Source organism: Pholis gunnellus (genome assembly GCF_910591455.1).
Source record: "Pholis gunnellus genome assembly, chromosome: 18".
In the NCBI taxonomy this organism is placed as follows: Eukaryota; Metazoa; Chordata; class Actinopteri; order Perciformes; family Pholidae; genus Pholis; species Pholis gunnellus.
Genome location: NC_136545.1, coordinates 11,225,116 through 11,251,909, shown reverse-complemented (window position 1 = coordinate 11,251,909; position 26,794 = coordinate 11,225,116). Strand labels below are relative to the sequence as shown.

Here is a 26,794-nt window from a genome sequence, read left to right as displayed (position 1 = left end):
CTGCCCGTGTGCAGCTCTGCCATGTTGCTGTGGGAGAAACATAGACGAGAACAAAGAGCACTTGACTGTAATGAATTGAGAGGCAAAATGGCCGATGTCTGCCATGAATGACAGCGAGCTGAATTATTAAAAACAACACCTTCCCGCACACTCACTAAGCACTTTCTGCCACACTGCCGTCATGCAGCAGCCTATGGAATAATTGCATGTAATCACAGCTCCATGGATTGACTGTAAATATTATGAATAGAGCCAAACATCATGTCCTGATCTGTTTTTAAATATCGGCATTTGAATTATAATTGATATCAACCTACTCCTGTATTTTATATGTGAAGGGAATCGATTGCTTTATTCAGAAAATGATTGTACGCAAAAGCCTATTGAGAAAATCAAGCAAGACACTGAGCTGCATCTGTCATCTGCAGAACAACTCTTAAATACTCATATAAACAATATACTTTTAAAACTGTAAAACATGCCACAGAAGCTGAATCACTGAATCCTTGTCGGCGCTACGGTTTCCTGAGAGAATCTGCAGCCACCAAAACATACAGTAAATCTGGGGATTTGTCCTCACATCACGTTAAGGTCATAACACATTACGTAATCAAAATACAAGCATAATATCCCACGCAGGTCAGAGACGAGATGCGCAGCGATGCCTTTTTACCAGCCGAGGCATGAATGTGGATGCACATCTCAACATAGCTGGCATACCTGACGTACTGCTGGTATGTGGTGTAGGGGCACAAAGACCCACACCGTCTGTTCTGTTCTGTCCAGGCCAACGCGCTGCTCACATGATAAGACAGAAGGGTGGATGGATGGGAGAGATGGATCATAGGCTTTATTATAGAGATGGGTGGATAGAGACAGATTTTCATTGAGAGAAAAGAGAGAGAGAGAGAGAGAGAGAGAGAGAGAGAGAGAGAGAGAGAGAGATGCTGATGGGCAGGGTCTGTATGACTCATTCAGAACATGGTGCCCTTCTGGCGTTCTCCGATCTGCACAGGAAGAATTTATCCAGTGTGATCATGAGGACCTGAGCGTGTGTGTGTGCGTGTGTGTGTGTGTGTGTGAGGGAGACCAAGCAACACAGCGGGAGTGGGAGGGGATAGGAATTTTCTTGGCGTGTGGCGCCATGTGTGTTTTTCTCCCTCTTCAGGTGTCTGTGTCAGTTTAATCAGTAGCATGACTGATAGTAGACACATCTAGAAATATTCCTTTTAGAGGCTTTTATCGGTTTGTTATCTGTCAGTGTGTGTGTCCAGTGGAATGTATGAGGGTGGTGCCGAGTACGATGATGGGGAGTCGTCCAAGGGTGAGACTTTCAATGTGTGTGTGTGTGTGCGTGTGTGTGACTCTATAACTGTCTATGCCGCTCTGTGTGTGTTTTAATGCTATGAGGAATTTGCTGCGAGACGAACTCCTCTGACATCTCTGTGGTCAGCTCTTCTCTTCCTCCTCTTGCTTGTGATGACGAGGTCAAATGCCTTGCCATGATTTCATTAGTGTAATAATTCCTCTGCAGGGAGAGGATCCAGAGCTATGTATACACACACACACACACACACACACACACACACACACACAAACACTCAATGTCAAGACTGTGGGAGAGCTGAAGCACTCCGTTAATATGGTGACTGGGTAGGAGATGAGCTCCTTACATAACCGGAGAGAGGGCTCCGTCGATTAGGAAGAGGCTGCGCCAAAGCTGGGCCATCAGCGGGCAGGCGGCTTCAGTTATCGGGCCTTTTCATAGCACTGTCACCAAATTAGAGGGTAATTTTAGCTGCTTCATCTCCCCCAGGCTCAAAGGCTCCGCGTGCAGCCTGGATGCTTTACCAACCCGACCCCTGCCCACCACGAGGCAGACATATACTCCCAGGAGCTGTTTATATCCACACAGTGTGTCTAGACGTAGAATATGCTGCCAGACGTGGAGATGATTAGTTGAATTTCATTATAGAACGGATTATAGAGGCCAATATTGGCTGATTTTATGTGGGTTTCTAAACGTAAAATGAACAGACTTTTGGATCCCTTCAATTGTTTTTGTAGTCTGCAGTAGATGCAAGGGAAAAACTATATCTAAACTCCATACATATTACATACATTATATCTGAGTTGTTTTTGGGCATTTCTGCACTCATATGTAGATTCATAGGTATAGCTGTAATTTAAACCACCAGGTGATAGAGCCAAATTCAATCCAGGCCGTAATCCCCACTATTGCAGTTATATAACCATGTATAAAGCTGTGAAACATCCATATAGTATAGTATCATGTAGTATCATTTAGAATAGTTTGATGCTGATATTAAAATGTTACATTTTTGATATGTTACTAACAAAATAAAATGTTTTTCTACATAAAACGTTTTTTAACAAAAGTCCAAAATGTCAAGTTTGCCCAAATTAAACAATCCAAAGGAGGCAAAATAATTATTTAAACCAGTATGTATCCGATAATACAATAAGTAAACATGACTAAGAATCTGATCAGGGATCAATGGCAACATCTGTACACATTGTGTCATTATATAAATAATCAAACATTTATCATAACATTGTGATGTAATGAATTTTATGTTTGTTATTATCTTTTCTTAAACCAATTTTCTTTCATAATGTTATCAATATCTAATCTTCTCTATAATCCTGCATTTGTAAGGCCGTCACATACACATTCTCGATGATTGTTTCTCTTATAAAAACCACCAAACGTTGCCCCTGAAATATATCACTATCTTTATCCAGTGTCTGTGTGAATGCATACTTTGTGTGAAAGAGGATGAAAAAGAAACAGAGGCTATTTTGGGAGGCTAAGTGTTGAAGCACATTTGGTGAGACTGTCAGTGATTCAGTCTCACAGCTCTGTGAGTTTGAGTGTGAGCTGTACAAATATGTCAACAGATTCATTGAGAGAGGACAAAGGGGAGAAACAAATGTCTGCCTGCTTGTCCAATATGGCTCGCTGCATCACGCGGAGGTAATGGGCTCAAGCACTTCCGCCTCTTAGGTACATCTCTCTCCTTCGGTGTGAATCTTGAGCAGGGGGGTTGGGGGCAGGAAACCACTGAGAAGTGCATAGATAAACAAACCATAAATAGAAACCTGGACCAGCACTGAGCTCCCTCTCCTCCCTTTTCTGTCTCTCTCTTTTCTTCTTCGCCATGTAGGTCACCTCCTCTGCAAAGCTTTTTTCTTCTCTCTAATGAATCATCACCCAGTGAAAAGAATGAATGTGTCATCCTCCCTCCTCTCCTGGCTGGCAGCTATTGTTTTGGTCAAGCTGAAAAGCTTCATGCACACACTTGTTCTTTTTCTTAAACCCACACACAGTTACGACACAAAAAAAAACCCCCTCCGTGCAGAGTTTAACCTGTTCCCACGCAGTCCAACTGACGCAACTCGCACAAGATGTGACAGTGCTGACAGGAAGCAGGAAGCATGACAAGAGCAGGGCCGCAACATGTGTCACAAGCGCCTGCTCTGACCGGACAGTGTGGCAGGCTTTGGCTTTTCGTTAACCTGTCTGTTGCATTTACCGTTTGTGTCCGCAGCATTGTTTACCTGCTATTACTGCTGTAAACATGTTTGTATATGTTTTAAATGTGACTTCTTTGTGGGGATGGAGGAGGGGCATTTGTACTAATGGGCTCAGTATTTCTAAAATCCTGCTTGATGCACAGACTTTAGTGTACAACATGTCCTTTCTACAATGTTGTCAGACACTTATAATAACAATCTGAGCCTGTCAGTAGCAAACACTTTTAGAGGATGTAAATTGATGGTGCAGAATTTCAAACATGGGGTGAAAAAGGTCCAGGTTGAACAATACAAAATGAACCTAAATGACCCTTTAAAATGCACAGTAGGTGTGCTGCGGGTGTCACACTCGTACTACATCAACATAATCTTCCGACTTTGTAGCACATTGTGTTTAGTCATAACAGAGGCGTACTTGTACATGTGGCAACGTGATAATTATCTCTTAAGAAACACACCTGGGCCGAGGCCAAGATGCAAAGTTGACAGCCTCCGTCATCAGATAAACACAAAGGAACTGATCTTGATACAGCTACGGTGGATTCTTTCCAAGTAAAAAAGAATTCCCAACACAGAAAGGTCTCACAGCTATGTTCTTTCTTACAAACAATGCAAATAGCGTACACCTACATACCTTTCTAAGAATAATAGAACTTGTTTTATATATTTATGAAACTCTGACCCATTCCCCCCAACGTATCTCATTCATATTTCATGTTAAATGTCGTTCAAATTTACTCAATCTTGCAATGTTTTTATCAGAGCAGAAATTCATGTATTTTATGAATCTCTTCTGTCTTTTACAGGTAGATGGACCAAAGGAAACATTATGAGTCACTGAAAAAAGGGGAGACAAGCACAGAGGCATCCCTCAGACTGTTATCACTTCTTCTGCTCAGCTGGGAGGACTGTCTGAAAGTTAAACCCTTCACTCCCACCTCTGAGGAATTCAGGAGCCTTGGAGCTTGAAGGAGTCATTCCATCAGCTTCCTAGAGCATCATTAGGACAACCCTGTTTGTTATCAATAAGCCACTGAGAGGGTCACACAGGGTCACCTGACCAAACAGGACCAAGAGCTGAGAGGAAGACTGGAGGTTGTTCTTTCTTTCTCACGCACTCGAGTCGATATGTAACACCTCCGCAGCCAAAAAAACAGGAAGTTAAGCTAAGCGAGAACCACGTGTAAAGGCTAGTTTGAGAAGACAAGAGTTTCCTTGGCAGGCCACAGGATATAGTTTAAGACAATACCTTTTGGACCTTTCTGAACTGCCTGAACTCAACCCCCCCCCCCCCCCCCCCCATAGTGTGAATGCAGAAATCCACCAACCTGTACTGTATGTATATATGTGAGCATCTGTGTGCATATGAGATTATTTATCGGTGTCATCCCTGAGTGAGAACATATCTTTGTGCTAAAGCTAAACTGTCCTTGTATGTGAATATACGTTTCTGCAAATAACCGTCAGAGACAGCACAGGAACATCAGCAACAACAAAAAAAAACTACCTTTAAGTAGTCAACACTGGTCAGACACTGTAAGCTGGACTGTTAAATCATCCATACATATCAACGGGGACAGAATAAGAGCTGCAGATTGCGGTGCTCTGGCTGAGCTCTTCCATCTGTCTTCCCTTCACAAAGACACAGGCTGACAGTAGCGCCCGCCAGGGGGGGGGGGATCTCTGAGGGAAACATGGAGGCAACCATCCGTCCCCATGTCCCCTCGAATGGCTGACTCCAGAGAAAGAGCCTAATCTTTTTCCCCTTGCCCAGAACCAGGCAGGGGTGTCCGGCGCTGATTAGAGCCACAGCCCCTCTCTCTTCCACCTCCAGAAAACGTGCGAATGTCCTGCCTCAGGCGCCAGCCTGTCACCATCCCCATGGACACCGTCAAGATCATCCAGTCGGAGAAGTTCCCCCGAGAGTGCCCTGTTCCCGTCACCCAGCCTCGCTATGCCCCGCCCCCCAGAGTGGCGTGGGACGGCGGAGGTGAAGGCGAAATCATCGTCAACCAGGCCTGCAGCGACCTGACCCTGGACATTACAGGGTCTCCCCGGCAGATGGTGTCCCCCTCGGCCCCCGTGACGCGCCGGGAGCAGAGCTTCCTGGCGCAGCGCAAAACCAGTGCCAACGAAATCTGCTACCACCAGTTCCACTACAAGATGGAAGACGTCATAGTCAACCAGTACGTGCTGCGCTCCTCCTCCACCACCTCCTCCACCTCCTCCTCCTCCTCCTCGGGACCCGTCATGCCCTGCGAGCCCCTGGACTGCCCCACCTGCGGTCACACCTACAACTTTGCAGGCAAGCGGCCGCGCATCCTCTCCTGCCTGCACTCGGTGTGTGAGGAGTGCCTGCAGATCCTCTACGAGTCCTGTCCCAAGTACAAGTTCATCTCGTGTCCCACGTGCAGGCGCGAGACAGTGCTGTTCACTGACTATGGCCTGGCTGCTCTGGCCATCAACACCAGCATCCTGAGCCGCTTGCCCTCTGACCCCAACGGGCCCGTGCAGTGGGGCGGGGAAGCCGACCGCAGCTGCTACCAGACTGTGCGCCAATACTGCCAGTCGGCCTGCACCTGCCAGATCGCCAACCCCTTGTCTTCCTGTGGCATCATGTAGACAAGGGGGGACAATGCAGGCATGACTGCACCCGACCCCCCCCCCCCACCACCACTCTTTTCGTCTATAAGCTCTACCCTTTCTGCCAACCCCCTCTCTCACACACACATACAGTAAATAAATCCCTCCACAGATGTTATCTCTATATATTTACTAGCACAGATGGATGCTATGTGGGACTAATGGATGCCGATGGTTCAATAAATAGTAAATAAATGTATTTTATGTATGGACTGGAATCCTATTCACCTTCTCTCGTTTGGTTGGACGTGTTTGTCATTGACATCTCTTTACATGGGAATGCCAGGGGAGGTCTATCCCCCCCAACCTAGGTGAATAAAGATATAATAAATGATAAAAGTAACTCTGTGTGGCCTGCACTTGTGATCTGTCAAGCTACAGAAAGGATTTGAATGCAGAATTATGGCTTTCCTTTCCTTTTTTTGCCTTAAATCAGGGGATAGTTAATGGATTGTGGTATTCTAATAGGTTTTCTGCATGGTTTAAGAGGATTTAAATAGTTTTTTAAAAACTCCTTAAAATGTCCTAAGAAACCTGAAGGCCATTCCTTCCTTTACATTCCATGTCCTATGTCAGAAATGGTTTTATTTAAAAAATGAAGGTTATTTTCTACAAAGTCAGGGATTTTTGTTATGGTATTTGGCATTTTACCCCTTACAAAAGCCCTTAATCTATGCAGAAAAAAAACCCCATACAAATCCCACAATACAACCCATGAATCTATACATTAATCTACTCCAAACATACACAACTAGTTGATTACATGATTCGTCAAACTGCTTAAAATGTATCACCATGATTTAATAAGTAATTAAATGTTTAAGTAATTTATCAAGCAAAAATATACAACAAACACTTGATCCAGTTCCTCAGATAGATTTACTGAAGTGATTATATTTGGGTTTTGAACTGTTGGTCAGACAAAACAAGATGATTGCAGACTTCACCATGGCCTCTGGAAACTTGTGACAAGCATTTTTCTTTTACATTTCCCAGACCATAATAAACAAGCTGTTCATAGGATGCCTATGTGGTGCAGTCATATCCGATTGTTCTTTCATACTGTCCTGTATGTAGACACACAGCATTTGATGGATATGAAGTTTCTTTTATGTTACAGAAGTAAAAATGAATGCATAACAGCTTCAAAGAGAAATATTCACATTAATTATGTTATACTGTACAGTGCATACCAATATTCTTCACCAATTTGCAGCTTATTACAGACACAAGTTTGATGTTTGCAAAAAAAGAAGCTTTGACTAAATTCATTCCCACTCTCAGTTTATATTAAAAAAAAGTATAAAAGTATTCAGTATAAAAAAATAAGCAGGCAATAAATAAACATGGCAGATTGCTACATCTCATGGGCTGCATAGGAAGTCAGTTTGAAAGCAGTTACAGTGCTCAGACCTTTAAAGAGAAGCTTCCTCCTCTTCAGAACTGAAACCAAAATGTCCAAAAATCATGACAAGAGACACACACGGTGGTCCATTTACTCAGGCGGAGTTTTCTTCCTCCTGAACATCTGGCTCAGTCGTCGTCGGGCCAAGTTTCTCTCAGATGAATGCGTCTTTTGGCTGTGCAGATAAAAAATTCATTAAAACAGAGCTAAAGCAAGCCAGCATGTAGGCTACGTTTCTTAAAAAAGGGACAAAATGTTCAGGGGGAACAGAAGCACAGAACTGAAAATGAACTCCAACCAAAAGCCTCTGCATCGACTGTGCATTAGCTCTGGACCACTGCGTCAGTGTGGCCTGCTGCCATGTTGGAGCAGCACAAACATTTCCTCAAAGCATCATATGAGATTAATGATACTGCCCCCTTACAGTTGTAAATGCAATTGCTCACCCATTTGTATCTCTCAATGTATACTCCGCTTTTGTCCAAGACCCAAATTTCATTCTCCAGTTCTTTTTTTTATTCTTCTCTTCTTTTTCAGAACCCTGAAAATACACAAAAGATATTTGTGGACAGAAATAAGAGAATATTATGAGGGAAAAAAATAACATATTTCTTATAAAACTCACCATAACACAATGCAAATGACATGATGTATTCATTCTTTAGCTGTGTTTATTACGTCCATACATGTTGTATTTAACTGTATTTTACCTGCTCTTCGTGGTCTTCCTCATCCTTCTCCTGCAGGTCATGTGTACTCAGATGCTGCCCTCTGTAGTCTGCATTTAAATGTTCTGCACCACACACACACACACACACACACACACACATTAACATAGCTGCGATACACACAGGACTCGCACAATATTTCCTTATAAGAATACATTGAATGTACAAAATCACAGAAGGTGAGAATGGAAAGCAGCAGGCGGACTTTGGCTCACTTCTGTGCAGTGTTGAAATATTTGTGTCAGAAGCAGATCTCCACCGAAACTGTTTGTTAGGATAATCGCTCCGCGGTTGGGGTTCACTGGGCTCTGCACTTTCTGTATTTTCAAGACTCTGACAAAAGGAGACATCCTCCTCAGCAGCTTTAGAGTCACTCTGACAAGTGTTGAGAGTCTGAAAGAGAGTCAAGTGATGGGGAACACATTGTTATCATGGTTTTAATTAATATGAACCCTAAGTGTGCAGGAGGACATCTCGTCATAACCAGCTTGACGAGCTCATGTCAGGTTTGTGACAACTTCTTCATTGCTGTGCGAAGATGTGCTACATGATTGTCTTCACCTGGTTCACCTCTATGTTTTGATGTTCCCGCAGGGCATCCGCCTCCATCTGCAACGCTCGGCTGTGCATCTGTTGTCTGGCAATTTCTTCTAACATTTGGCACACCTGCTCCAAGTAGCAGAGCCCAGGACTCAGTCGTGTCCCCTCCTGCTCACCAAGGTCCTGCACAGATCATTAAGCAAGAAAAGCTTTACCTTGTAGGATACGATGACATTAGAATATATACAAGTTTAGTCGACTTGAAAGTTTTCCAGACTACCAGATGGATTGACATGAACTTTTGTACATATATTCATGGTGCCCAGACGATGAATTCTTATGACTTTGCTTACTTTCCCCTGACTTTTACTCCGGCGCCATCAGCAGGTCAATATTTGTGGTTTTGAGTGAACTATTGGCTAGATTGACGTGAAATGTGATACAAACGTTCATATCTCCCCCAAGGATGAATTGCAATAATTTGGGTGATCGTGCTTTGTGCAAATTAGCAAACGTTAGCATGTTGATGATCAACATGGTACTGCGATCATGTCAGCATGCTGAAGTTAGCATTTAGCTAAAAGCACCGATATACTGTCGACTCTTTGTCTTAATGATTAGAATTAGGTCTGGAATTCAATGAATCTGTTCATTATTTTTCTACAAAAAATATCCATCACTGTCCAAGTTTTGTCAACATTACTACATTTATAAATACAACCAATTAATATAAGCACTATCTAGAGTAGAGAAGAAAAAGTAGAACAGTAACGGAGATAAGAAAAAAATATATCCCAACAATAGATATCATATGATAATTTGGTATAACATCAGGATATGAACTTAACACATGTAATTAAGTTTTTCTCTTTCACAAACATTGGAAATGCTCGGCCTGTTAAGTCAGAACATCCACCTTCGTCTGACTCACTGATTGCTTCTCCCTTTCAATTCCACGAACTATTTCAACAGAACAATGAAAGGATCATTATATTTAGTTACAAAAGTAGTTGGGTAATTATGTCTGCATTATATAACTTCTCAGTGTCATCAAAGCTTTTTACCGCTGGCCCTCACGCAAGGAAACAAACAGAATACACACACACACACGCGCAGAGACTAAAACAACCTGTTGTTTCAACACCTCTGTGTGCAGCCGACATGAATGGATTCAACCATGTTCAACAAAAACCCCACAGACTGCTCAGCTTCCTGTGCACGACTCCGTCCATTCCTCCCGTGCCTGGGGGAGTAAAGACACCTGGGCAGACTGGTTTGTGATCCTCACACCGCAGACGGACATGTGACAGGTTTCGAGCATGAAAGAGAGTCTGTGTGAGTAATGACATGCCGGTCCTGCTTTCAATTTGAGAGCAACTTGGTGAATTTGTGTTCCAACCCTTTAACTAACATCAAATTAGACACAGTGTTTAGATACCTGTGCAGTTCAAGACGATACATGTTACTGTGAAACTTGCGTAATCCTGAAACTACTCTTCTGTTTTTAAAAAAAAAGAAAAACACAGTTTAGTTTGTGACATGAAATCTCACCTCTGATCTTGTCTGAGCTGGCTGCTTGTCACAACTCGTAGACATTGGCCGGCTCCACATTACTGACATCTGCCTCGAGAGCGCCGATGGCTCGACTGTCCTCTTTAAGGCGAAACTCTGTGACCTTTGACCTCTCACTAACTCTGATGCGTGCTGTTTGGGTCCAGAAGATGATCGAGGACGTCGCCTGAGCATCTCATCCACCGTAAGGGGCTCTCCGTTGTTCTTTAGACGCTTCGAGTCAGTCTTCTGTAATGCTTGCTCCACTTTTAAGTGCAAGGTTGCGGAGCCCACCTGAGCTTTGCTGGGAAGGAGGTGCGGAGAGGAAGAAGAGGAAAGCTCAGGAGAAGAGAGGACGGGAGACTGTGATGTTGAGGCAGGAGTGAGTCCGTCGCCTCCTCTTTCTGGTGGAAATATGTCTATTTCTGCGATACCTGTCGAGACAGAGGAGGGTGTAGCAGGGAAGGACATGACAGAGCTGGCTGTCTCCACTCCAGAGTCCACTGATTCTGAGCGCGGATTTGTCCCGACGTCAGAGGAAGGTGTCGGAAGGTCTTCGTCATTATTTCCGAGCCATGCTGTGTCCGATCTCTGGTCTCCTTCAGCTACCCAAGCCTCCATAAGGTTTCCAAAGCTCCTGTACAGATTCATCTTCCCTCTGTCCCTCACACCTATGCTTCCGAAACTGAAGAATGAACGAGACACCAGTTCACACAGCCCGCGCAGTCGTTCGCTGAGGTGAACTGGTGAAGTCAAATTCAAAACATTCCCTCTGATCCGCCTCTGCTCCTTCACCACGCCTCTCCCCATCATCTGTCACGTTTCAGAGCTGAGCTGCGTGTTCATACCCGTTCCTTCCTGTCACTAAATTCTGGGGAAGAAAGTGACTCATCTGTTATTTGAAGGAGTTTGATTTGTCCCCACAGCTGTAAGACATCCAAGACATAATAAGAACAAGTCCTGACATGATGATAGATGTTAACCTGTGTATTTACAGACAGTACTTCGATTGAATTAAGATATACACTTCAGTTTTATATTGCTTTTCACAAACAGAGATGCTGCAAAGGGAGTAAAAATAAAAGAATACTGATCACAACTGCCATTAAAATGATTCCAACAACCTGAGATGGAAACAAAACTCACTTCTATAACCTACACGCCTTTAACATACCTGACCCATTCATTCACAAGGGTAAGTGTAACATAATATGTTAAAATTCCTGAGTGGATAAATAGCGTTATGGTATGTGTGTGAAGCTGAAACAGTAAACGCTGTTTCGTCATTTCAACAAACCCAGATTTATCTGCGAGTGCAGGAATGTGTAGAGTGGACACTCCTGTCTGCAGATATGATCTACATTCCCCATGTGAACCGTGGCAGCATCTGATCAAACGCACCGGATCATTCACAATCCTGGAAACAACAAAACACAACAGTTATTTTTCAGTCATGTGCTCACAGTTACATCTTTTGTTGTCCCGATGACAGTTAACCGTGGTTGAACTATTCCCCCATTTTATTTATTGACTTACTTACTTTCTCAAGAATAAACATATTCTTACCCATATCACATTATTTGTTAGCCATGATACATCAACTTTTCTTCTACCTGTGATACATACTTTATCATGTCATGTATGTCATACATGTTCACAATATCTTAACCCCGGGTGTTTTCTTTTTTTAAAGACTCCTCCACCCACTCAGTGACTAATCCTCATGTTTGCTGTGGTCTTTATCAACATCTATGTTAGATACACATAGATAGGATGGGTTCAGATGTTTTTAAGTCTGTTACACACACGCTCATATCAATGCTACAATTTAGGAAATGTAGGTCACTGTTATTGTTCTACAGTTTAAATAAATAAGCCATATATAGTTGATCATTTATGGACTTTTTAGACTGAATCTTACTCTTAAGCCCAGAAATAGATAAATAAGTATTTCCACACAGAATTGTATTCCTTGTTGGGTGGAGACGACTGTGAATCAGTGTCCGTTCAGTATATTGTGGTTGAAAAACTATTTAATATATTACTGAGTGAGTCCTATGATACTGAAATGCGCAGAGAAAGTTCAGTCGTCATACAGAATGCAATGTGGTCTGAAGGAGGAGGGAACCCAGAGTGTTGGTTGTGTACGACTTATAAAGGATCATGGTGGGGTAGGAGGAGTCACCACTAGGACATCTGGACAACAGCGACCATTCAGTGGTCAATGGTTAACCACTGAATGGTCCACTGATTGCATCCCAATTCAGCCCCTTATCTAAGCTGACGACATCATGCCCCTGATTAAGACACACACACAGTATTACTCAACCTGAGAGGACCCTCACTGACCAAGTCTTCATTAACCTTACTAAAATAAAAAGGGCCAAAATACTGAGTGGTCAGACAATGAAACAGACAGATAAGTCACAGTGGAAATTTGCCGTCACAATATCCATTACATTACAGTCATCTAGCAGACGCTTTAATCCAAAGCGATTTACAATTCAGATTCTATCACACCGTAGGCACAGCTACGGGAGCAATTCTGGCACATCGACATGCGCCTAGCTGAGCCGGGGATCGAAACCACGACTCTCTGATTAAAGGACGGCCCTGCTCTCCACTTAGCCACCGTCGCCCACTCTATCCTTTCATGTAAGTAAATTAAATTTAAAGAAAATCATTTTTTTGGGATACTTTTTGGAAAGGGGTAAGGGGATCCACTCACCCAAATATTAATAAATGAATGAATTCTTCTTTTAATTAATATATTTTTCTTTTTTTAAATATTTGTTTCTAAACTACTTATTTTAAATCCCCATATGTACATTGGCTGTAAACATTGCTCCTCCTCATACTATTAGAAAACATCCCGCAGGAAGTTGCTGGGCGTCGTTAAGCATTAACTGCAGGAAACACATCAACAAAGCTGGAAGTTCGAGTGGTAATAGAAGCCACTCGCAATAATTGACACAGAGGACATCAAGATGGACTAACAATTAGCGGAAGAGACGACAGCAGGACTGATATGTTCCAATAATAATTTCTATCTATCAGTAGGCCTACCATAGAAAACAATAGTATTTTTGTCCTTGCAGAAAGAGTGTCGGTGCACGTGTCAGTTTAATGACATTGAGCTCCATCAGTGCGTTTGTATTTGATTCTCTAGCAACCAGCAAACACTGCGCTCAGGAGGGCGACCTGCTTCAGCCTTGAACATGGAGAAATACGCCCATACATTCAGCAAAGTTCTGCTGACACCTGATCCACATTATGTACCGGGGTAAGTACATGTCTCCTGTCACCAGATTTGGCAAGTAATAACTATACCTTTGTATACTGAAGATGCTGTGGCAGGGTTATAATGTCTGTGTGGGCTTCTTATTTCAGTTAAACTATTATAATTCATAGGAGGAATATAACGGGGTACAACAAGAAATTATAATAAAGTTATCTAATTTATCCATTTCATTAAAATTGTGTCAGAGTAGAGTTAAATCTGCAGCCTTATTTGCTGGTGTTATTGTATATTTGTATAATACTGTATATTTGAGTACGGTGTTCCTGTTAATTTGTCCACTCTATACATCCTACTGTTTTTCTCAGAATTTGTGTTAAATCTGTTTAATTGATACTATCAATGGATCTAAATTCTTATTGTTTCCAAGTGAAAGGCTGCAACCGAGACTGTATGTATGCTGGAGTTTGTGTTTTATTGTGCTCAGGTACACGGGGTATCGCACCAGTCCTGATGTGCAACACTCCAATTGTCTGGTCCTCCACACGGGTCACCTCCCCTCCACAGAGTCGGACGTTGGTCTGACACTGAGAAGCATCCCTGAATGTAACTTGAAGAGGATACCAGGCTACACAGGTTGGTATCACACACTAACACACCGGGTCAGCAAAGTAACCGAACACCTCACGGAAAATGATTTCATATTGGGGACAAAATGGACAAGCTTTTAACGACCTAGCAATGATGTAAAATACACTGCCGATCAGCAGTATGTGTCAGTTATAAGTCAAATCTCGCAATGTGCTTTTAAATAGTTTTCACAGCACAACAACATGAGACCTTGGGAACGTGAGAATAATCTGTGTCCAACTGCTGAATTATTAAGTATAAACGACCAGTTAAGTGGAACAGTGTTGAAAATCAAGACAACATACACCACACCGCCGTATTTGTAGCAATGTTTGAAGGGGTGATTTCAAAGTTAAAGTCCCTTTTTTCTTGTGTTTACATTGCTTGTACACACACGTACACACATTCTTGTCGATCACTTTAAAGGGGTCAGTTCATCCAAATTACAAAAACAAAAAACGTGGCCAGTCAGATAGCTTGAGTTTTATTTGCTCAGCCAATCAATCTCAAAACCCGAGTCAATAAAACCGATAGTTTCTTCATGTCTAGACGTCACAATCAATGTAGCAGAACATCGTTTCTTGCTCTTTTAGGCTTCATTCCAAAAAGTCAGAACTACTTTGCCTGCAGCTACTCTGAAACATGTCGTAAAGCGCTGTCTGAGTTTTACCAGGACAGGCGTGGGAAGATCCAACGGCAATCAACAGACCTGCCAGCTGTTGTAAACTACAACAACCAACAGTTTGAAGTAACTCTCTCTCTATAACACACTTGTTCTCGCTCAACCACTCTTTCTCTCACTCTATGGCACACACACACACACACACACACACACAGACACACAGACACACACACAAACCTATTGACATGGCACCTCTGAATAGGTTCACTCTTGTTTAATTATCTTTAGTGGAACCTCAGTGTCAGTTCACTGTAATGTAATCCACCTAATAGAAGACTGAGAGGCAGAACTGGTCAGCTTTCTAGAAAAGCGACCACAGATTCATCAATCATGTCTCTGAGATTCACATCAATAATAATTCTGATCAATTTCTTGTGGCAAAAATGTATATATATTTAAATATCAAATGATCTCTGAGTCATGTTCTGATGGTTCTTTGTTATCTTTTGGCCCAGACACCAAGTCCCCACTTGACAGCAATCTCCAACAAAATGATTACCTGCAGGCCCTTGAAGTCCTTCACCCCCACTGGAAAACCATACCTCATGGACGATGATAACCCGCACAAGTACTTTATCTCAGGTACAACAGAGAATTTTAACAATTGTATCCATTAAAAAGAATTAAGTCTTAAACCTGCAATATAAACTATTTGTGGCCACTTGGAGGCAATGTAAATGAGCTGTGAACACAAGATATCAACTTCTATATGTTGATAAGCCAAACTTGTTAGCAAACAGATTTCTATTTACACATCCAGCATATGTAAAATACTAAAATCATAATTCAGTCAGAATCATGTTGGACTCTGCTTTCAGCTCTTGTTTGGTCTCCACCTACTCCTGGGAGAAATATCTGACTGTGTCGCTGTGAATGCTCCACTGTTCAGCTTGTTGATGATTTCATATTCTGACGTTGATGCTGATCAGATCGTGTACAGTTGGTTTTTAGAGCTTCTCTGGACACCTGGCAAATACAGTATATTCACATGCCTCCTGAGAAAAAAAATATGGGTCTTTAGCAACTACGTATTCGACTTTACTCTCCAGGTATTGTGAACTTTGTCTGCTGACTATTTGGTGCTGAGCAGTCAGCGTAGGTTTTAAAGCATTTCTGTTGAAAACTGCTGCTAGCTTTGGCTTCAAATGTAACCAATGCGGACTGTAAACATATAAAATATCGATACTGGCTTTTATAGTTTTTTTTCACTTGCATACCATGACAGCATGCATTCCTACAATACTCCAGCAGCTCACTGAGGGATGTCTTTTTTACAGGTTTTACAGGGCATGTGCCAAAATCTCGCTTCCTAATTGGCAAAGGTTACCCAATCACTACCAACCAGGCACTGATCCAGTTCGGGAAGCAGCAGCGGACTGACCCCACGTCACAAGGCACCCCAGGGAGGAAGGACAGTACTCCCATGCCCACTATCTATCCATCAAACAGGGGTGTGGTGCCGTCGTTCACCGGACACATCCCAGGTCGGTGTCAGTGTTAGCAACACAGTTGCCTTGCGAACCATTTTATAAAAGTTACTGAAGTGAAAATTAACATCAAGTTCAAGCATGTCTTACTTTACACCATCCTGCAGGATACCAGTTCATGTATGGACAAACCTTTGGCCAACTTTCCAAGAATGCACTAGAAAGGAGCGGCATGAAGCGGGTGATTCAGGCACAGTAAATAACGATCGTATACTTCGATAAAAATGACCATTCTAACATGACTCAAATCTGAGAACGTATAAAGAAGTCCTCACATTAACATGAAACCCATAAATAAAGATTTGTACTGTTCACTGTTACTGTTCACTGTTGTCATGGCATACAAGAAGAAGTCTTTATTGACAGACTTTGATTGTCACTGGGCATTAGAAGAAGCATTCAGACAAAAATGATGTTGGGGGAAATAATTTCACATACTTCACATTATTGCAGTACATACAAAATTCAACATATTTTCAGTTTTTTTCCATCCTCTTATCTAACCACCAGTCTATCTAAATATACCTGACTCACACTTAAATACCTGAAGCTGCCACAAGATGGCTTGTAACTGTGCAACTCAATTGACTTCACTGGAAGACATTCTACTGTATATACCAAACAATTCCACACATTTAAAAAAACATCTGAAACATAAACAGGAGGTTAAGAGATGTAGGAAGTATTAAAGCACCTAATTTATGTGTGTTGACTCATGCAGCTAAAGTAAATCCATGCAGGGATTTGCTCAAGAAAGCAAGTTACTGGAAACAAAACATCACTGAACATCCACAAGGCTGGTGTCGAGCATATTTGGCACTAGTAAGAATGCATTGCTTTCTTTCTTCTTCTTTTTTTTCATCTGTAAATGAAAGGTACAGCTATGGCCACAAGAATGTCAAACAGTCTAAAGCAGGTCAATATTCACATTTAATGATTGATTTCTGCCTACAGAAAATATGAAGGAGATTTACTCCAGAGTGCAATTGCAAATAGTGGAATTGGCCCTCGTTCATCAAGCAGTTTTGTGGAAAACAGCTCAGAATCTACTGAGGAAATGATCCCGCCTCTTCTGACCACTATCATAGAGATTTATCTCACAACTAATTTGAGCACAAATTACGAAAGAACACCTATAAAACAACAACCAAGGGACCTTTTAAGATTAGGAGCCAGTCCCAGCAGCTGTTCCAAAGTTAAGCCCAGTTATAATCTAGGTGTTTACTCAATGGAGATTTGAAATAGTGTGAAATAGGGTCGACATATCTGAATGCTGTTTAATAGTGACGTAAACTTGAAAGATTGTAAATGACCTTTCATAAACATAACAGAAAACATTATCCTAACTAGTCAAACAAAATGACTAGCTAAAAAGCCTATAAACTACATCATTACAACTAACTCTAAACACATATGTCTCCATATAAATAATAAAACAAAGTAATACCAACATTTGTAAAGGATTACAAATTAGATAAATAGACTTTAAATTGTTATTTTTGGCAGTTGTGCTCAGTTTGCTACAGTGTTTGCTACAGCGACTTGTATAAATAGTTGGTTGGACAGCAGTATAGATGTTTCCTTACACATTGTAAAAGTTGATGCAATTGAAGGCATTCCTTTAGTTTAAATGGTGCTGCGACCTGATTCCTTTTGTAACTAGAGACCATCTTGTGATGGGATCAAACCAGCCACAATGCCAAATCTGGCCAGGGGCGTAAAGTGGGGGTGCCATTGACCCCTTCGCCACCCTTGCTCAGACCACAGCCATCTTCAAACTTGACCTTCATTGTGATCTCAACTACACAGCTGTAAAGTTTCGTGACTGCATCTTGCACGGTTGTGACGTTACTGTGGTACAACATCAGTCCACAAACAGACAGAAATATAAACACCTGGCAAAGTACTGAACACCTGCTCTGTGATAGTTAGCTACAGTAAGTGTCTCTTGGACCACATGTTGCCTTGATGACACACACACACACACACACACACACATAATTACATGGTGAAAACAATACCAGCCACATACTGGTTCAGCTGGTAACTAGCTGCTACTAAGATCTTAGAAAGGACACACATACTTGAATAAGTGGTGCAACGAAAAGCTTGATGAACAAGGGCCATTGCCAAAGCTTGTTATGCTATGTGCTTTCTGATCAGTTCAGCACTGTGTATGTGTTATCATGCAGTTAGAGTAAAACTTGTTGTTACTACAGTAAATAGGCTCCACTCTGTCCTCCACCCACAGAGGGTTTGGTTTTCAGCAGTCCTTGTTCGTCTGAGCTCCTCCTAGCGTCATTGACCTGATGGATTGAGCCAACAGTCCAAGCTGTGATCTGTCGAAATTCAGCCACTGTGATGGTCGCCTGTACCTATGAAAGCAATGACATAGAGGTATTGGTTATGAGTTAGTGGCAGTCAGTGAAGATCGTAAATCAACCAAAGAACAGATTAAAGTTGTAAGAAAATCAAACTTCTAAATCAGAAGGCTACTTGCTGTCATTGCTCACTGCCGGTTCTTACCTTCTGGTTTGTGCTACACTCTGAGAAACGGTCTCTGTCCTGGTGGAAGTATCAGCTGCTCCAAACAGTTTGGCCCAGCGCAGCCCACCCTGACATGGACTCTCAGCCTGGAAACAAGTGGATGCAATCGGTGTCTCATTGTCTTTCTCTCCCGTCTTCTCCTCTTGCCTGCTGTCCATACTTATTTGAGACCAAGTATCTGCATAATTCTGGCTACAGTCCTCCCCTTCAACCACACCGTCCATAAGGTAAGACTCCTTCGACCACCACTCTGGAATAGGAGCTAACAATGAACTCCTGTTGGTCCCTCCACAATCCGGCCTGATGCAATTCTGAGAATGGAGAGACTCTTGGTGATGCAGACCGGTCTGGTGTGGAATCTTAGTTTGCTGACTGCTGTCGCTGCTGTTTACCTTTTTGTCAGCTTGCAGTAGTGGCCAGCTGGTCACTAGGAGGGCTGAGCACGGCGGAGGCGGAGAACCTCCCTGCTCCTCAGAACACAGCTGTCTGTTACGTAACAGTCGGGGCTCCAGGAGCAAGTTGAGGTCAAAGGGCAACACGGAGAGCGGCTGCAGCAGAAGTAGCAGCTCCTGAAACAAGGGCTGACACTGACCCAGTGACATGGACAGGAACCCCCAAGAATGGTAGTACGTTGTCACCACGTCTGCGGAGACAGTAACAAATGTAAACACACAAAGATGCAATAATATGCAATAATAATCTGTTATTGAGCTTAATACTAACATCGGCCTGCAATAATAATCTGTTACTGAGCTTAATACTAACATCGGCATGCTAACACGGTCGCAATGACAATAGGTTAACATGTCTGACAACAACAAGGACCGTTTCTCAAGGTCCTCTTTTTTCAGACCTTTTTAACCACATCTCACAGTTTCCTCCGCAGAACACCTGACCTGCAACTAATGACCACTGAGATAAGATTTTCTTTGTTAAATAAACAGGCTGGTGTTAAGCCGCTTTTGTTTATTGTGTTCATCATCTCAGTTTAGCATGTTTGCATGCTAATATTTGCTAATTAGCACTAAACACAAAGGTATTGTACAAATGTGAATTTGACCCGATACAGGAGCTAACTGAAAAGTCAGGAGATCACCAAAGTTATATCAATTAATTCTATGGGGAACATCAATATTAGTATAACAAAATCATGACAGTCCTTTCAATAGTTGTTGAGATTTTTGGACCATTTGACATTTTGCCATGCTGCGAGTATAGTCAATTTACTGTGCGCTCACCTATAAGACTCTGAAGGTGACTGAGCCAGAATTCCAAAGCTCTCAAGCTGAAAGAGAGAAAATAAACAACAGAAGATTAATGCTTGTATGTGCAGTAATTTCATCAACATTCTTTAGCATTTTTAGTGTGCTCAATGGTAATTTCAGTACTCACTTAAGCAGGCCCATAATGAAGGCTCTCAGTCTCATGCAGGGGGTGGTGAGCTGGGGATATTGTCTGATTTTGCAGACCAGGCTGTGAAGGACCTTGGTGGATGGACCTGTTGCAGACAGTGACCACAAATACTTGAGCACACAACAAACAGTGTGTCACAAACAATGCTGCTCCACCGGTAAATTAAGGCAGGATATTCATGACACTTCCTTTGAAACACGTTCACTCTAGTCACATTTACCGATCCTAGTAGAGACCTCCACCACACTCCAGGAGTTGTTGCGTCGCTGCCCGATGACGAGGTCCAGTTTGTGATCCCTGAGACCGTCCTCTAAAATATTCTGGATCGCGGGACACAAGTGTTCCAGAACTAGACCGGCTATCGTGGGACTGCGAGAGCTGTTACCCAGACGCATCTGTGGCAGGAGGAAAGAAATACGATACAGTATATTTCCTGCTGACACAAGTGATTTGACTCCGGTCCTAAAATGTAAGTAATATCAGTTAGGTGCTATTCCATTGTGATACATCTTTCAAGCTGCTGTGCCAAATTCACACTTTTTCTTCAGGGTTTCTGCTGCTTCCAAAGTGAGCCATGATCAAATCCACCGCCCTGCTCACAGACCTCAGCAAACCTAGAGACATTGGACCAGGTGAGAGGTTAGACAAGCTGAGGTAGTAATTAATGCTTCATACATTGTTTGGCCAGAAACAAAACATTGATATATTACTGTATACAAAACGTTACATTGGAAATACCCATCTTATGACATTTCAGTGTGTTATTTTCATCAAATAAGGGAATCTAACTAGCCTGTTTCTAGAACAAATCAAATTGTTTCTTGAAGTTTTTAATTCTAGTGCAGCAATTTCCCTTGTTCTGTCTATCTTGTAATCTCAAGGAAATTCTTTAAACATGGTGATTTGTATTTTAGGCCGGTTGAAATGATTTTTCTGCACTGTCAGATGTTTTACTTCTTCAAAGAAAATAGCACTCAAAAATGAACTTCCTCAATACGATTTTCACCTTCCTAACTGGGTCAGTGCATAGAAATATGAGAGATTAATTTCAGGGTTCATTATCATACTGCGGGAATGCAAATGTTACTGTGAACTGAAGATGAAAGAGTCGATTTTAGCAGCAGTCCTTATTGACTTGCTTTCCCCTGCCTGCCTTCCTTCATCTCATAATGGCTAGCCTCTGCAAATGCCATGGTAACTTCTTCATGCATTGATGCTGCCTGCAGTGCTGCACCACACTGATTGTTCACCGCAATGTCTGCATTGTTGATTACCCATCGCAAAAAGGCCCACATATATAGAATCAAATTAGCACCAAGTGACTCATGTGGTACAACAAAATGGTTAGGTGTGTTCATAAATCTTTAGCTGCATCATTCTCCCTCTCTCTCATCCTCTCTTGGAGCTTGCAGTCGCACACACAGAGCAGAAGGCTCAGCCAATCCTGTGCAGGGAGAGTTAAAAATAGGTCATGTTTGAGAGGAATCCCCTCCAGGGTATTGAAGGCACTGCTACAGCAGAGCCAGTTTTTATTGCTGCTCTTTACAGCTCATGACTGGATCGACAATCCAATCAAGGAGGAATCCAGTCATCGCTGTTACTAGGTCACTATTTCACTCCATTCACATTTCAATGTATGGCATATACTGTATTTAACATGTTTTGCACAAACTGATGTGAGTCATCCATTGGCCTCACCTCTCCTCTGAAGATGGCTGATTGACATGGACTCATACGATGTATCGGGTGAGAGGCAGAACTCCGTGGGCGGCCTGTCACTCATGATCAGAGATTCACTGTATTGACTCTGACTCTGCTTCCCTTTGAGCCCAGCAGAGTCCTGGATTTGCAGCCCAGAAGCAGCCAAGGAAAGCAGGCAACTCAAAGAGGAGAGAGGAGCTACCGAGGAAAGGGCAGCTGTAAAACTATCGCGAAAAAAGCCGGAGTTAGGTGCAGGTGCAGCCCGGTACTTCTTTCCTGGTTGTACGGTGTTGAGAGGAGACATGGACACCTGCAGGTTTGGGTGATGGGCGTCAGTGGTTAGGAGTAAAGTAGGTGGTGTATGAGTATGAGAGAGTATTGGATCATTGGAGGTGTGGGTTTGGGACTGATAGGGACTTTTGGGCTCCGTTTTGGCATGGCTCTTCTCAGGAGTAAGGTTAATAAGGGTCTGGTAAGTGGGAATTCGAACTAGGTTTGTCTGATTTGGGGTTGAAAACAGATTAGAAAAAGTATTTTGAGTTTTGAATGAGTATGGGCTTGTTCTATCTTGAACCATTCTTGGCTTTGGGCTGCTGTGAGTTGGATCCAGGCTGTTTTTTGATGCACATGGACTTGGGCATCCTTGGCCTCTGCTGGACTGGCTCCATGTGCGTCTGTGGCTGGCTGAACACTCTGGACTCGGCGTGCAAGTGGAGCAGGTGTCAGAGCTCGAAGCAGCCTCCAGGAAGATGGGGCAGTGGTTGGCCATTAGGGATGACTGAAGGTTAGAAAAGCATTGACTTCTTTTGACCTTGGACTTGAAGCCTGGTTCGGAGCTACCAGACTTGCTGCTCTTCTGATTTATGTACTGCTCCAGAAGACAGCCCAAGTGTTGGGTCTGGGGTTTGCCTGCGGGGACTAGAACAAAGGGCTGGATGGGCAGCGAGGTTGGTCTCTGGGCCTTAGTGTACCGTACCACTGCATTTTCCAGTGAACATGCTCCTGAGATGGAGTTAGAGGATAAGAAAAATAGTCAGAACAGATGTTAGAATCACTTTAATACCTAACCAAAATTATGATTGTTTTTCTCTGGTATTCGATCTTTGCATGTTTTGCTCTCTCACTTATAAAAGCAAGTAACTAAGAAGCAAAACACTCTTTGACTTACCCTTCTCACTAGCATCAGCATCACAGTGCTCCTGGCGCTGGTTCACAGATGGCTGTGTGGACGCAGCGCTTGTGCCTTGGCTTTTACTGCTATGTGGGCTACACTTGCTGGGACACAGTGAACAGGGTGTGGGGGAGAGGTTTTGGATGCCGTCTGTATGTTTCTTCTTGCGGAGGGTTTTCTCAGTGGAGGTGGTGGCAACTTGATAATCACAGGTCTGACACTGAGAGCAGTCAAACCCGGCGCTGCATTGGGCGGAGGAGAACCTCCTTTCCTTTGGCTGATCGTCCTTCTCCTGTTGGTGGTACAGAAGAGAAAGAACTCTTTATATATAAACAGCCGAATCACAAATGTATTTTTACACAAGATAAGATAAGATAAGATAAGAATCATTATAGAATATTTGATTAAATTGTGTGATTTTTTCTGTTAAACCCCTGTATCTACAAAACACTGCCTATTTACAGATTTAATGCATTTTTCAGATAATCTATTCAGGTTTTTAAACTATGTATCGCTCAAAAAGTAGGATACTAATTTAAAGTTTTTAATAAAAAAAATGAAATATCACCACATTTGGAGATACATGGTTGCCATTGAACAGTGGCAACTTGTATTATTTAAATAGTAAGCATAGTAAGCTGTTTTATTGTGACATTACCTTTTTGACTTTGTTGTCTTGTCCTTTTTTCTTATGATCAACAAAGAGGTGCTCAGAGGGAGGGAAGGGGCTACTTCTGCTCTGACCATCGGGGCAGCTGGTGAGGCTCGACCAGGCTGGACTGGGTGACTGGGAGGAGAGGTCACAAGTCACAAGCTTGTAGTACTTCTGGTTGGTCTCCATGGCCAGCGTGGCCTGGCTTTGGAGACAAGCGGCCAGGTCCGACACCTCCAGCGAGGAGAGACCCGGCGGCAGCGGCTCCAGGGAATAAAGATTGCAGTTAGAGTCGAGGCCCTGTGGAGACCAGCAGGAAGCCGGGGGCGTCATGTCAACCTCCTCTTTAGAGGGAGAGTTAACTGCCATGTCATCATGTTGGAGGTTCTCAACAGGAGTCTGAGGAACGGGTTGGAGGTTGAGGAACACAGATCCCTCAGATGGCTGATAGGGGTGAACTGCAGGACTGCTAAGGTCATTAGGCGTGGCAGGGTTGTTGCTCCTGTTATAAATAGTGCAGAAGTTAACCAAGACGCCGTCAGAGCTGTTGCAGGAAGAGTCGCTGACATACTCCGTGTGACTGTTGGAAAACTCCGGGGAACATTTGTGTTGGCTGTGGATGCCGCAGGACATGTTATCCTTCAGTCTGTCTGAGTCCTGCTCTCCATAAGCCATCACTGTGATGCCAGATCTGCTCACGTGAAAGCACTGGCATTCAGTCTGCAGAGAGTCCGGCACGCGAGGCTGGTTAGAGAGCCAATCTTGGTCACTCTTCAGACCCAACACGGTCCCTACATTGCCCCATTCACTGTCCACGTTTCCGTGGGACATTGTATGATTTCGGGCACCATTACTTCGAGGCCAGTTGGAATTCCCATGCAAGACAAAAGATGAGTCCTCGTGATACCTGTGTAGGTTATCTCCATCACTATCTTCATCTTCCTCATCCTCGTCTAGCGCCGTATTGGCGAGGAATGAGTTGTGTGACCGCAGACTGTCCCTAGCTCCAGAGCTTTCCTTCTTCAGATGGGAACTCGACTCTTCCGGTGATGAGTTGGAGTCGTACTTCCCGCTGCTGTCACTGCCCCCCTCCTCCTCCGCTCGGTCCTCATTGAGACTACCGTAGCTGCTGGAAAAATGTCTTCGGCCACCGGCGAAGGAATGCTCTTGGTTGTGCGAGTCTCGCTCCGGGAGGGACACGGCTCGGGTCAGGCCTACTGAGCACAGCCGGCCGGGTCTCTTGGCCGAGCTGCACAGGGCTTGGACATTAAGTTGCCAAGTGGGAAGCTGAACCACAGGGAAGTGGCACGCTATCAGGGTGTCTCCTGAGAGACTGGATGCTGCAATCATACTGCTGGATCAGGCTGAACCATGGAAACTGTCTCCATGTTCCTAAAATTAAATCCTGGAAGAAAGAAAAATAGAATAGCATCCCTTATAAGAATGATTGGCTTTTAATGAGTTATCAGTGGTGCAGAAACATATTCATAACTATGCAAGGGGAAGCGTACAAGACTACAATGGATGTGTGAACACACAAAATACATGAAACAATCAATTACTACCACTGCAACACAGTAGTAATTGAAAAATGCATTGAACACGAGATTATACTAATGAGAATAAGAAAATGCATGAAATAAGTATTTGGCTCCGCAGCGCTTTTCCTTTTTCGACAACATGAGCTCTTCATGGAATCATACAGTTCAACAGAGAAGTATTAGACTCTATGTTGAGTATTTTTGTTGCATCTATACATTAAATATTAATCATAATTATTAGCAATTCTGTATGGAAAGACAGTTAAGACTTCTCTAAGGTCTGGCCATAAGAGCAGAGACACCATTATGGACCATCTGAATTTGAGAGAAAATGTTTTCAGTTTCGCACAGTTGGACCGTGGAGACATGGTTTAATGTTGCATGTAAATGTAATCACGATACATTGGTATGTTTGGTGGTGGTGTCTACATATAAAGCGTTTATGTTTATCTCCCTCTGGATCTGGTTCTTGATTCTTGGACTCAATGACCCTCCTAGCTGTGATGCTGTGACAGACCTGACCTCATTTAATTCTGGAGTAAAAGCAACCCAAACAGAATAGAATAAGATAGAAAACATGAAGCAAAACGGCAGACTACTGCTGTTAAGAGTCTGCTCCCTCACTTTACACCACTGGTCCTACAGTCAAAGTCCTACCGTGTTTTCTGCCTTTGGCCCTCAGCCCAGCCTACCCTCCATAATTCAGTCAACCATTAACAAACTCCTCCTCCCGCTGCCTGGGCCAACCACAGTCTCTCACAGTTACTCAGCTGCTCTGTAACTAGGGCAGCTGCACTGCAGAGATGCTCGTCTGGCACTGCTAAGATTAAATACACTTTCACATCAGTTTAGTTAATTCAATGTGCTCCACTTCATACACATTGCTCCGGATTTTACAGACCTACACATACGCAGCATGATGATCATCATCCCTTCATATAACACGCACACTATAAGGACTATTGTTAAGTAGAAAAAAATGTCATTACAAAGCACATGAAACATTTAAAGACTGATGACATTCATTCTTGAAATAATCCTTTTAAGTTAACAGTAATAATTGATGTTGCTAGGATACACCCACACACCATTTGCTGATATCTGCCGTCGGCAGTGTTGCTTAGTCTTGGTGCTATGTTGTGAATTTAAACAAGACTAAAAATCATGTTCAGAAATTCAATATATTAGCTGCAACATCCACTGTCTTATGACATTGTTCGGGGCTTTATGTCACGCATCAAGCTGCCGTGTGTGTGTGACTGGGCATAACGTGTGTAAACATAACAACATCTGTTTCAGACGAGGTA

General features: G+C 42.9%; 4 protein-coding genes across 5 annotated transcripts; 2 read left to right on the top strand and 2 right to left on the bottom strand.

Moving 5' to 3' along the window:
* Positions 1-5,403: 5,403 nt before the first annotated feature.
* On the top strand, positions 5,404-6,367 carry rnf208 (ring finger protein 208; the record flags this gene model as incomplete). Its single annotated transcript, XM_079178469.1, has 1 exon — positions 5,404-6,367. One exon carries the CDS (start codon positions 5,404-5,406, stop codon positions 6,178-6,180), a length of 777 nt encoding a protein of 258 aa, XP_079034595.1. The 3' UTR covers positions 6,181-6,367.
* Positions 6,368-7,061: 694 nt separating this feature from the next.
* LOC306710603 (uncharacterized protein) lies at positions 7,062-11,267 on the bottom strand. Of its 2 annotated transcripts, none has more exons than XM_079179243.1 (6): positions 10,426-11,267; positions 8,896-9,057; positions 8,550-8,727; positions 8,317-8,399; positions 8,053-8,147; positions 7,062-7,781 (listed from the first exon to the last, which is right to left on the bottom strand). In XM_079179243.1, exons 1-6 carry the CDS (start codon positions 11,236-11,238, stop codon positions 7,697-7,699), a joined length of 1,416 nt encoding a protein of 471 aa, XP_079035369.1. In that variant the 5' UTR covers positions 11,239-11,267; the 3' UTR covers positions 7,062-7,696. The 2 variants fall into 2 exon arrangements, with proteins under 2 accessions (XP_079035369.1, XP_079035370.1); XM_079179244.1 differs by having other exon boundaries at positions 8,905-9,057.
* A 2,376-nt stretch (positions 11,268-13,643) lies between these two features.
* On the top strand, positions 13,644-16,661 carry cimip2b (ciliary microtubule inner protein 2B; the record flags this gene model as incomplete). The annotated part of the gene is made up of 6 exons (XM_079179281.1): positions 13,644-13,708; positions 14,151-14,299; positions 14,887-15,041; positions 15,431-15,557; positions 16,253-16,459; positions 16,570-16,661. The coding sequence occupies 6 exons, from the start codon at positions 13,644-13,646 to the stop codon at positions 16,659-16,661; spliced, it is 795 nt and encodes a 264-aa protein (XP_079035407.1).
* Positions 16,662-18,725: 2,064 nt separating this feature from the next.
* On the bottom strand, positions 18,726-25,299 carry LOC306710195 (AP-4 complex accessory subunit RUSC2; the record flags this gene model as incomplete). Its single annotated transcript, XM_079178601.1, has 9 exons — positions 23,953-25,299; positions 23,292-23,586; positions 22,121-23,125; positions 20,960-21,036; positions 20,643-20,817; positions 20,402-20,519; positions 20,248-20,294; positions 18,989-19,652; positions 18,726-18,831 (listed from the first exon to the last, which is right to left on the bottom strand). The coding sequence occupies exons 1-9, from the start codon at positions 25,294-25,296 to the stop codon at positions 18,726-18,728; spliced, it is 3,831 nt and encodes a 1,276-aa protein (XP_079034727.1). The 5' UTR covers positions 25,297-25,299.
* Between the last annotated feature and the right edge of the window lie 1,495 nt (positions 25,300-26,794).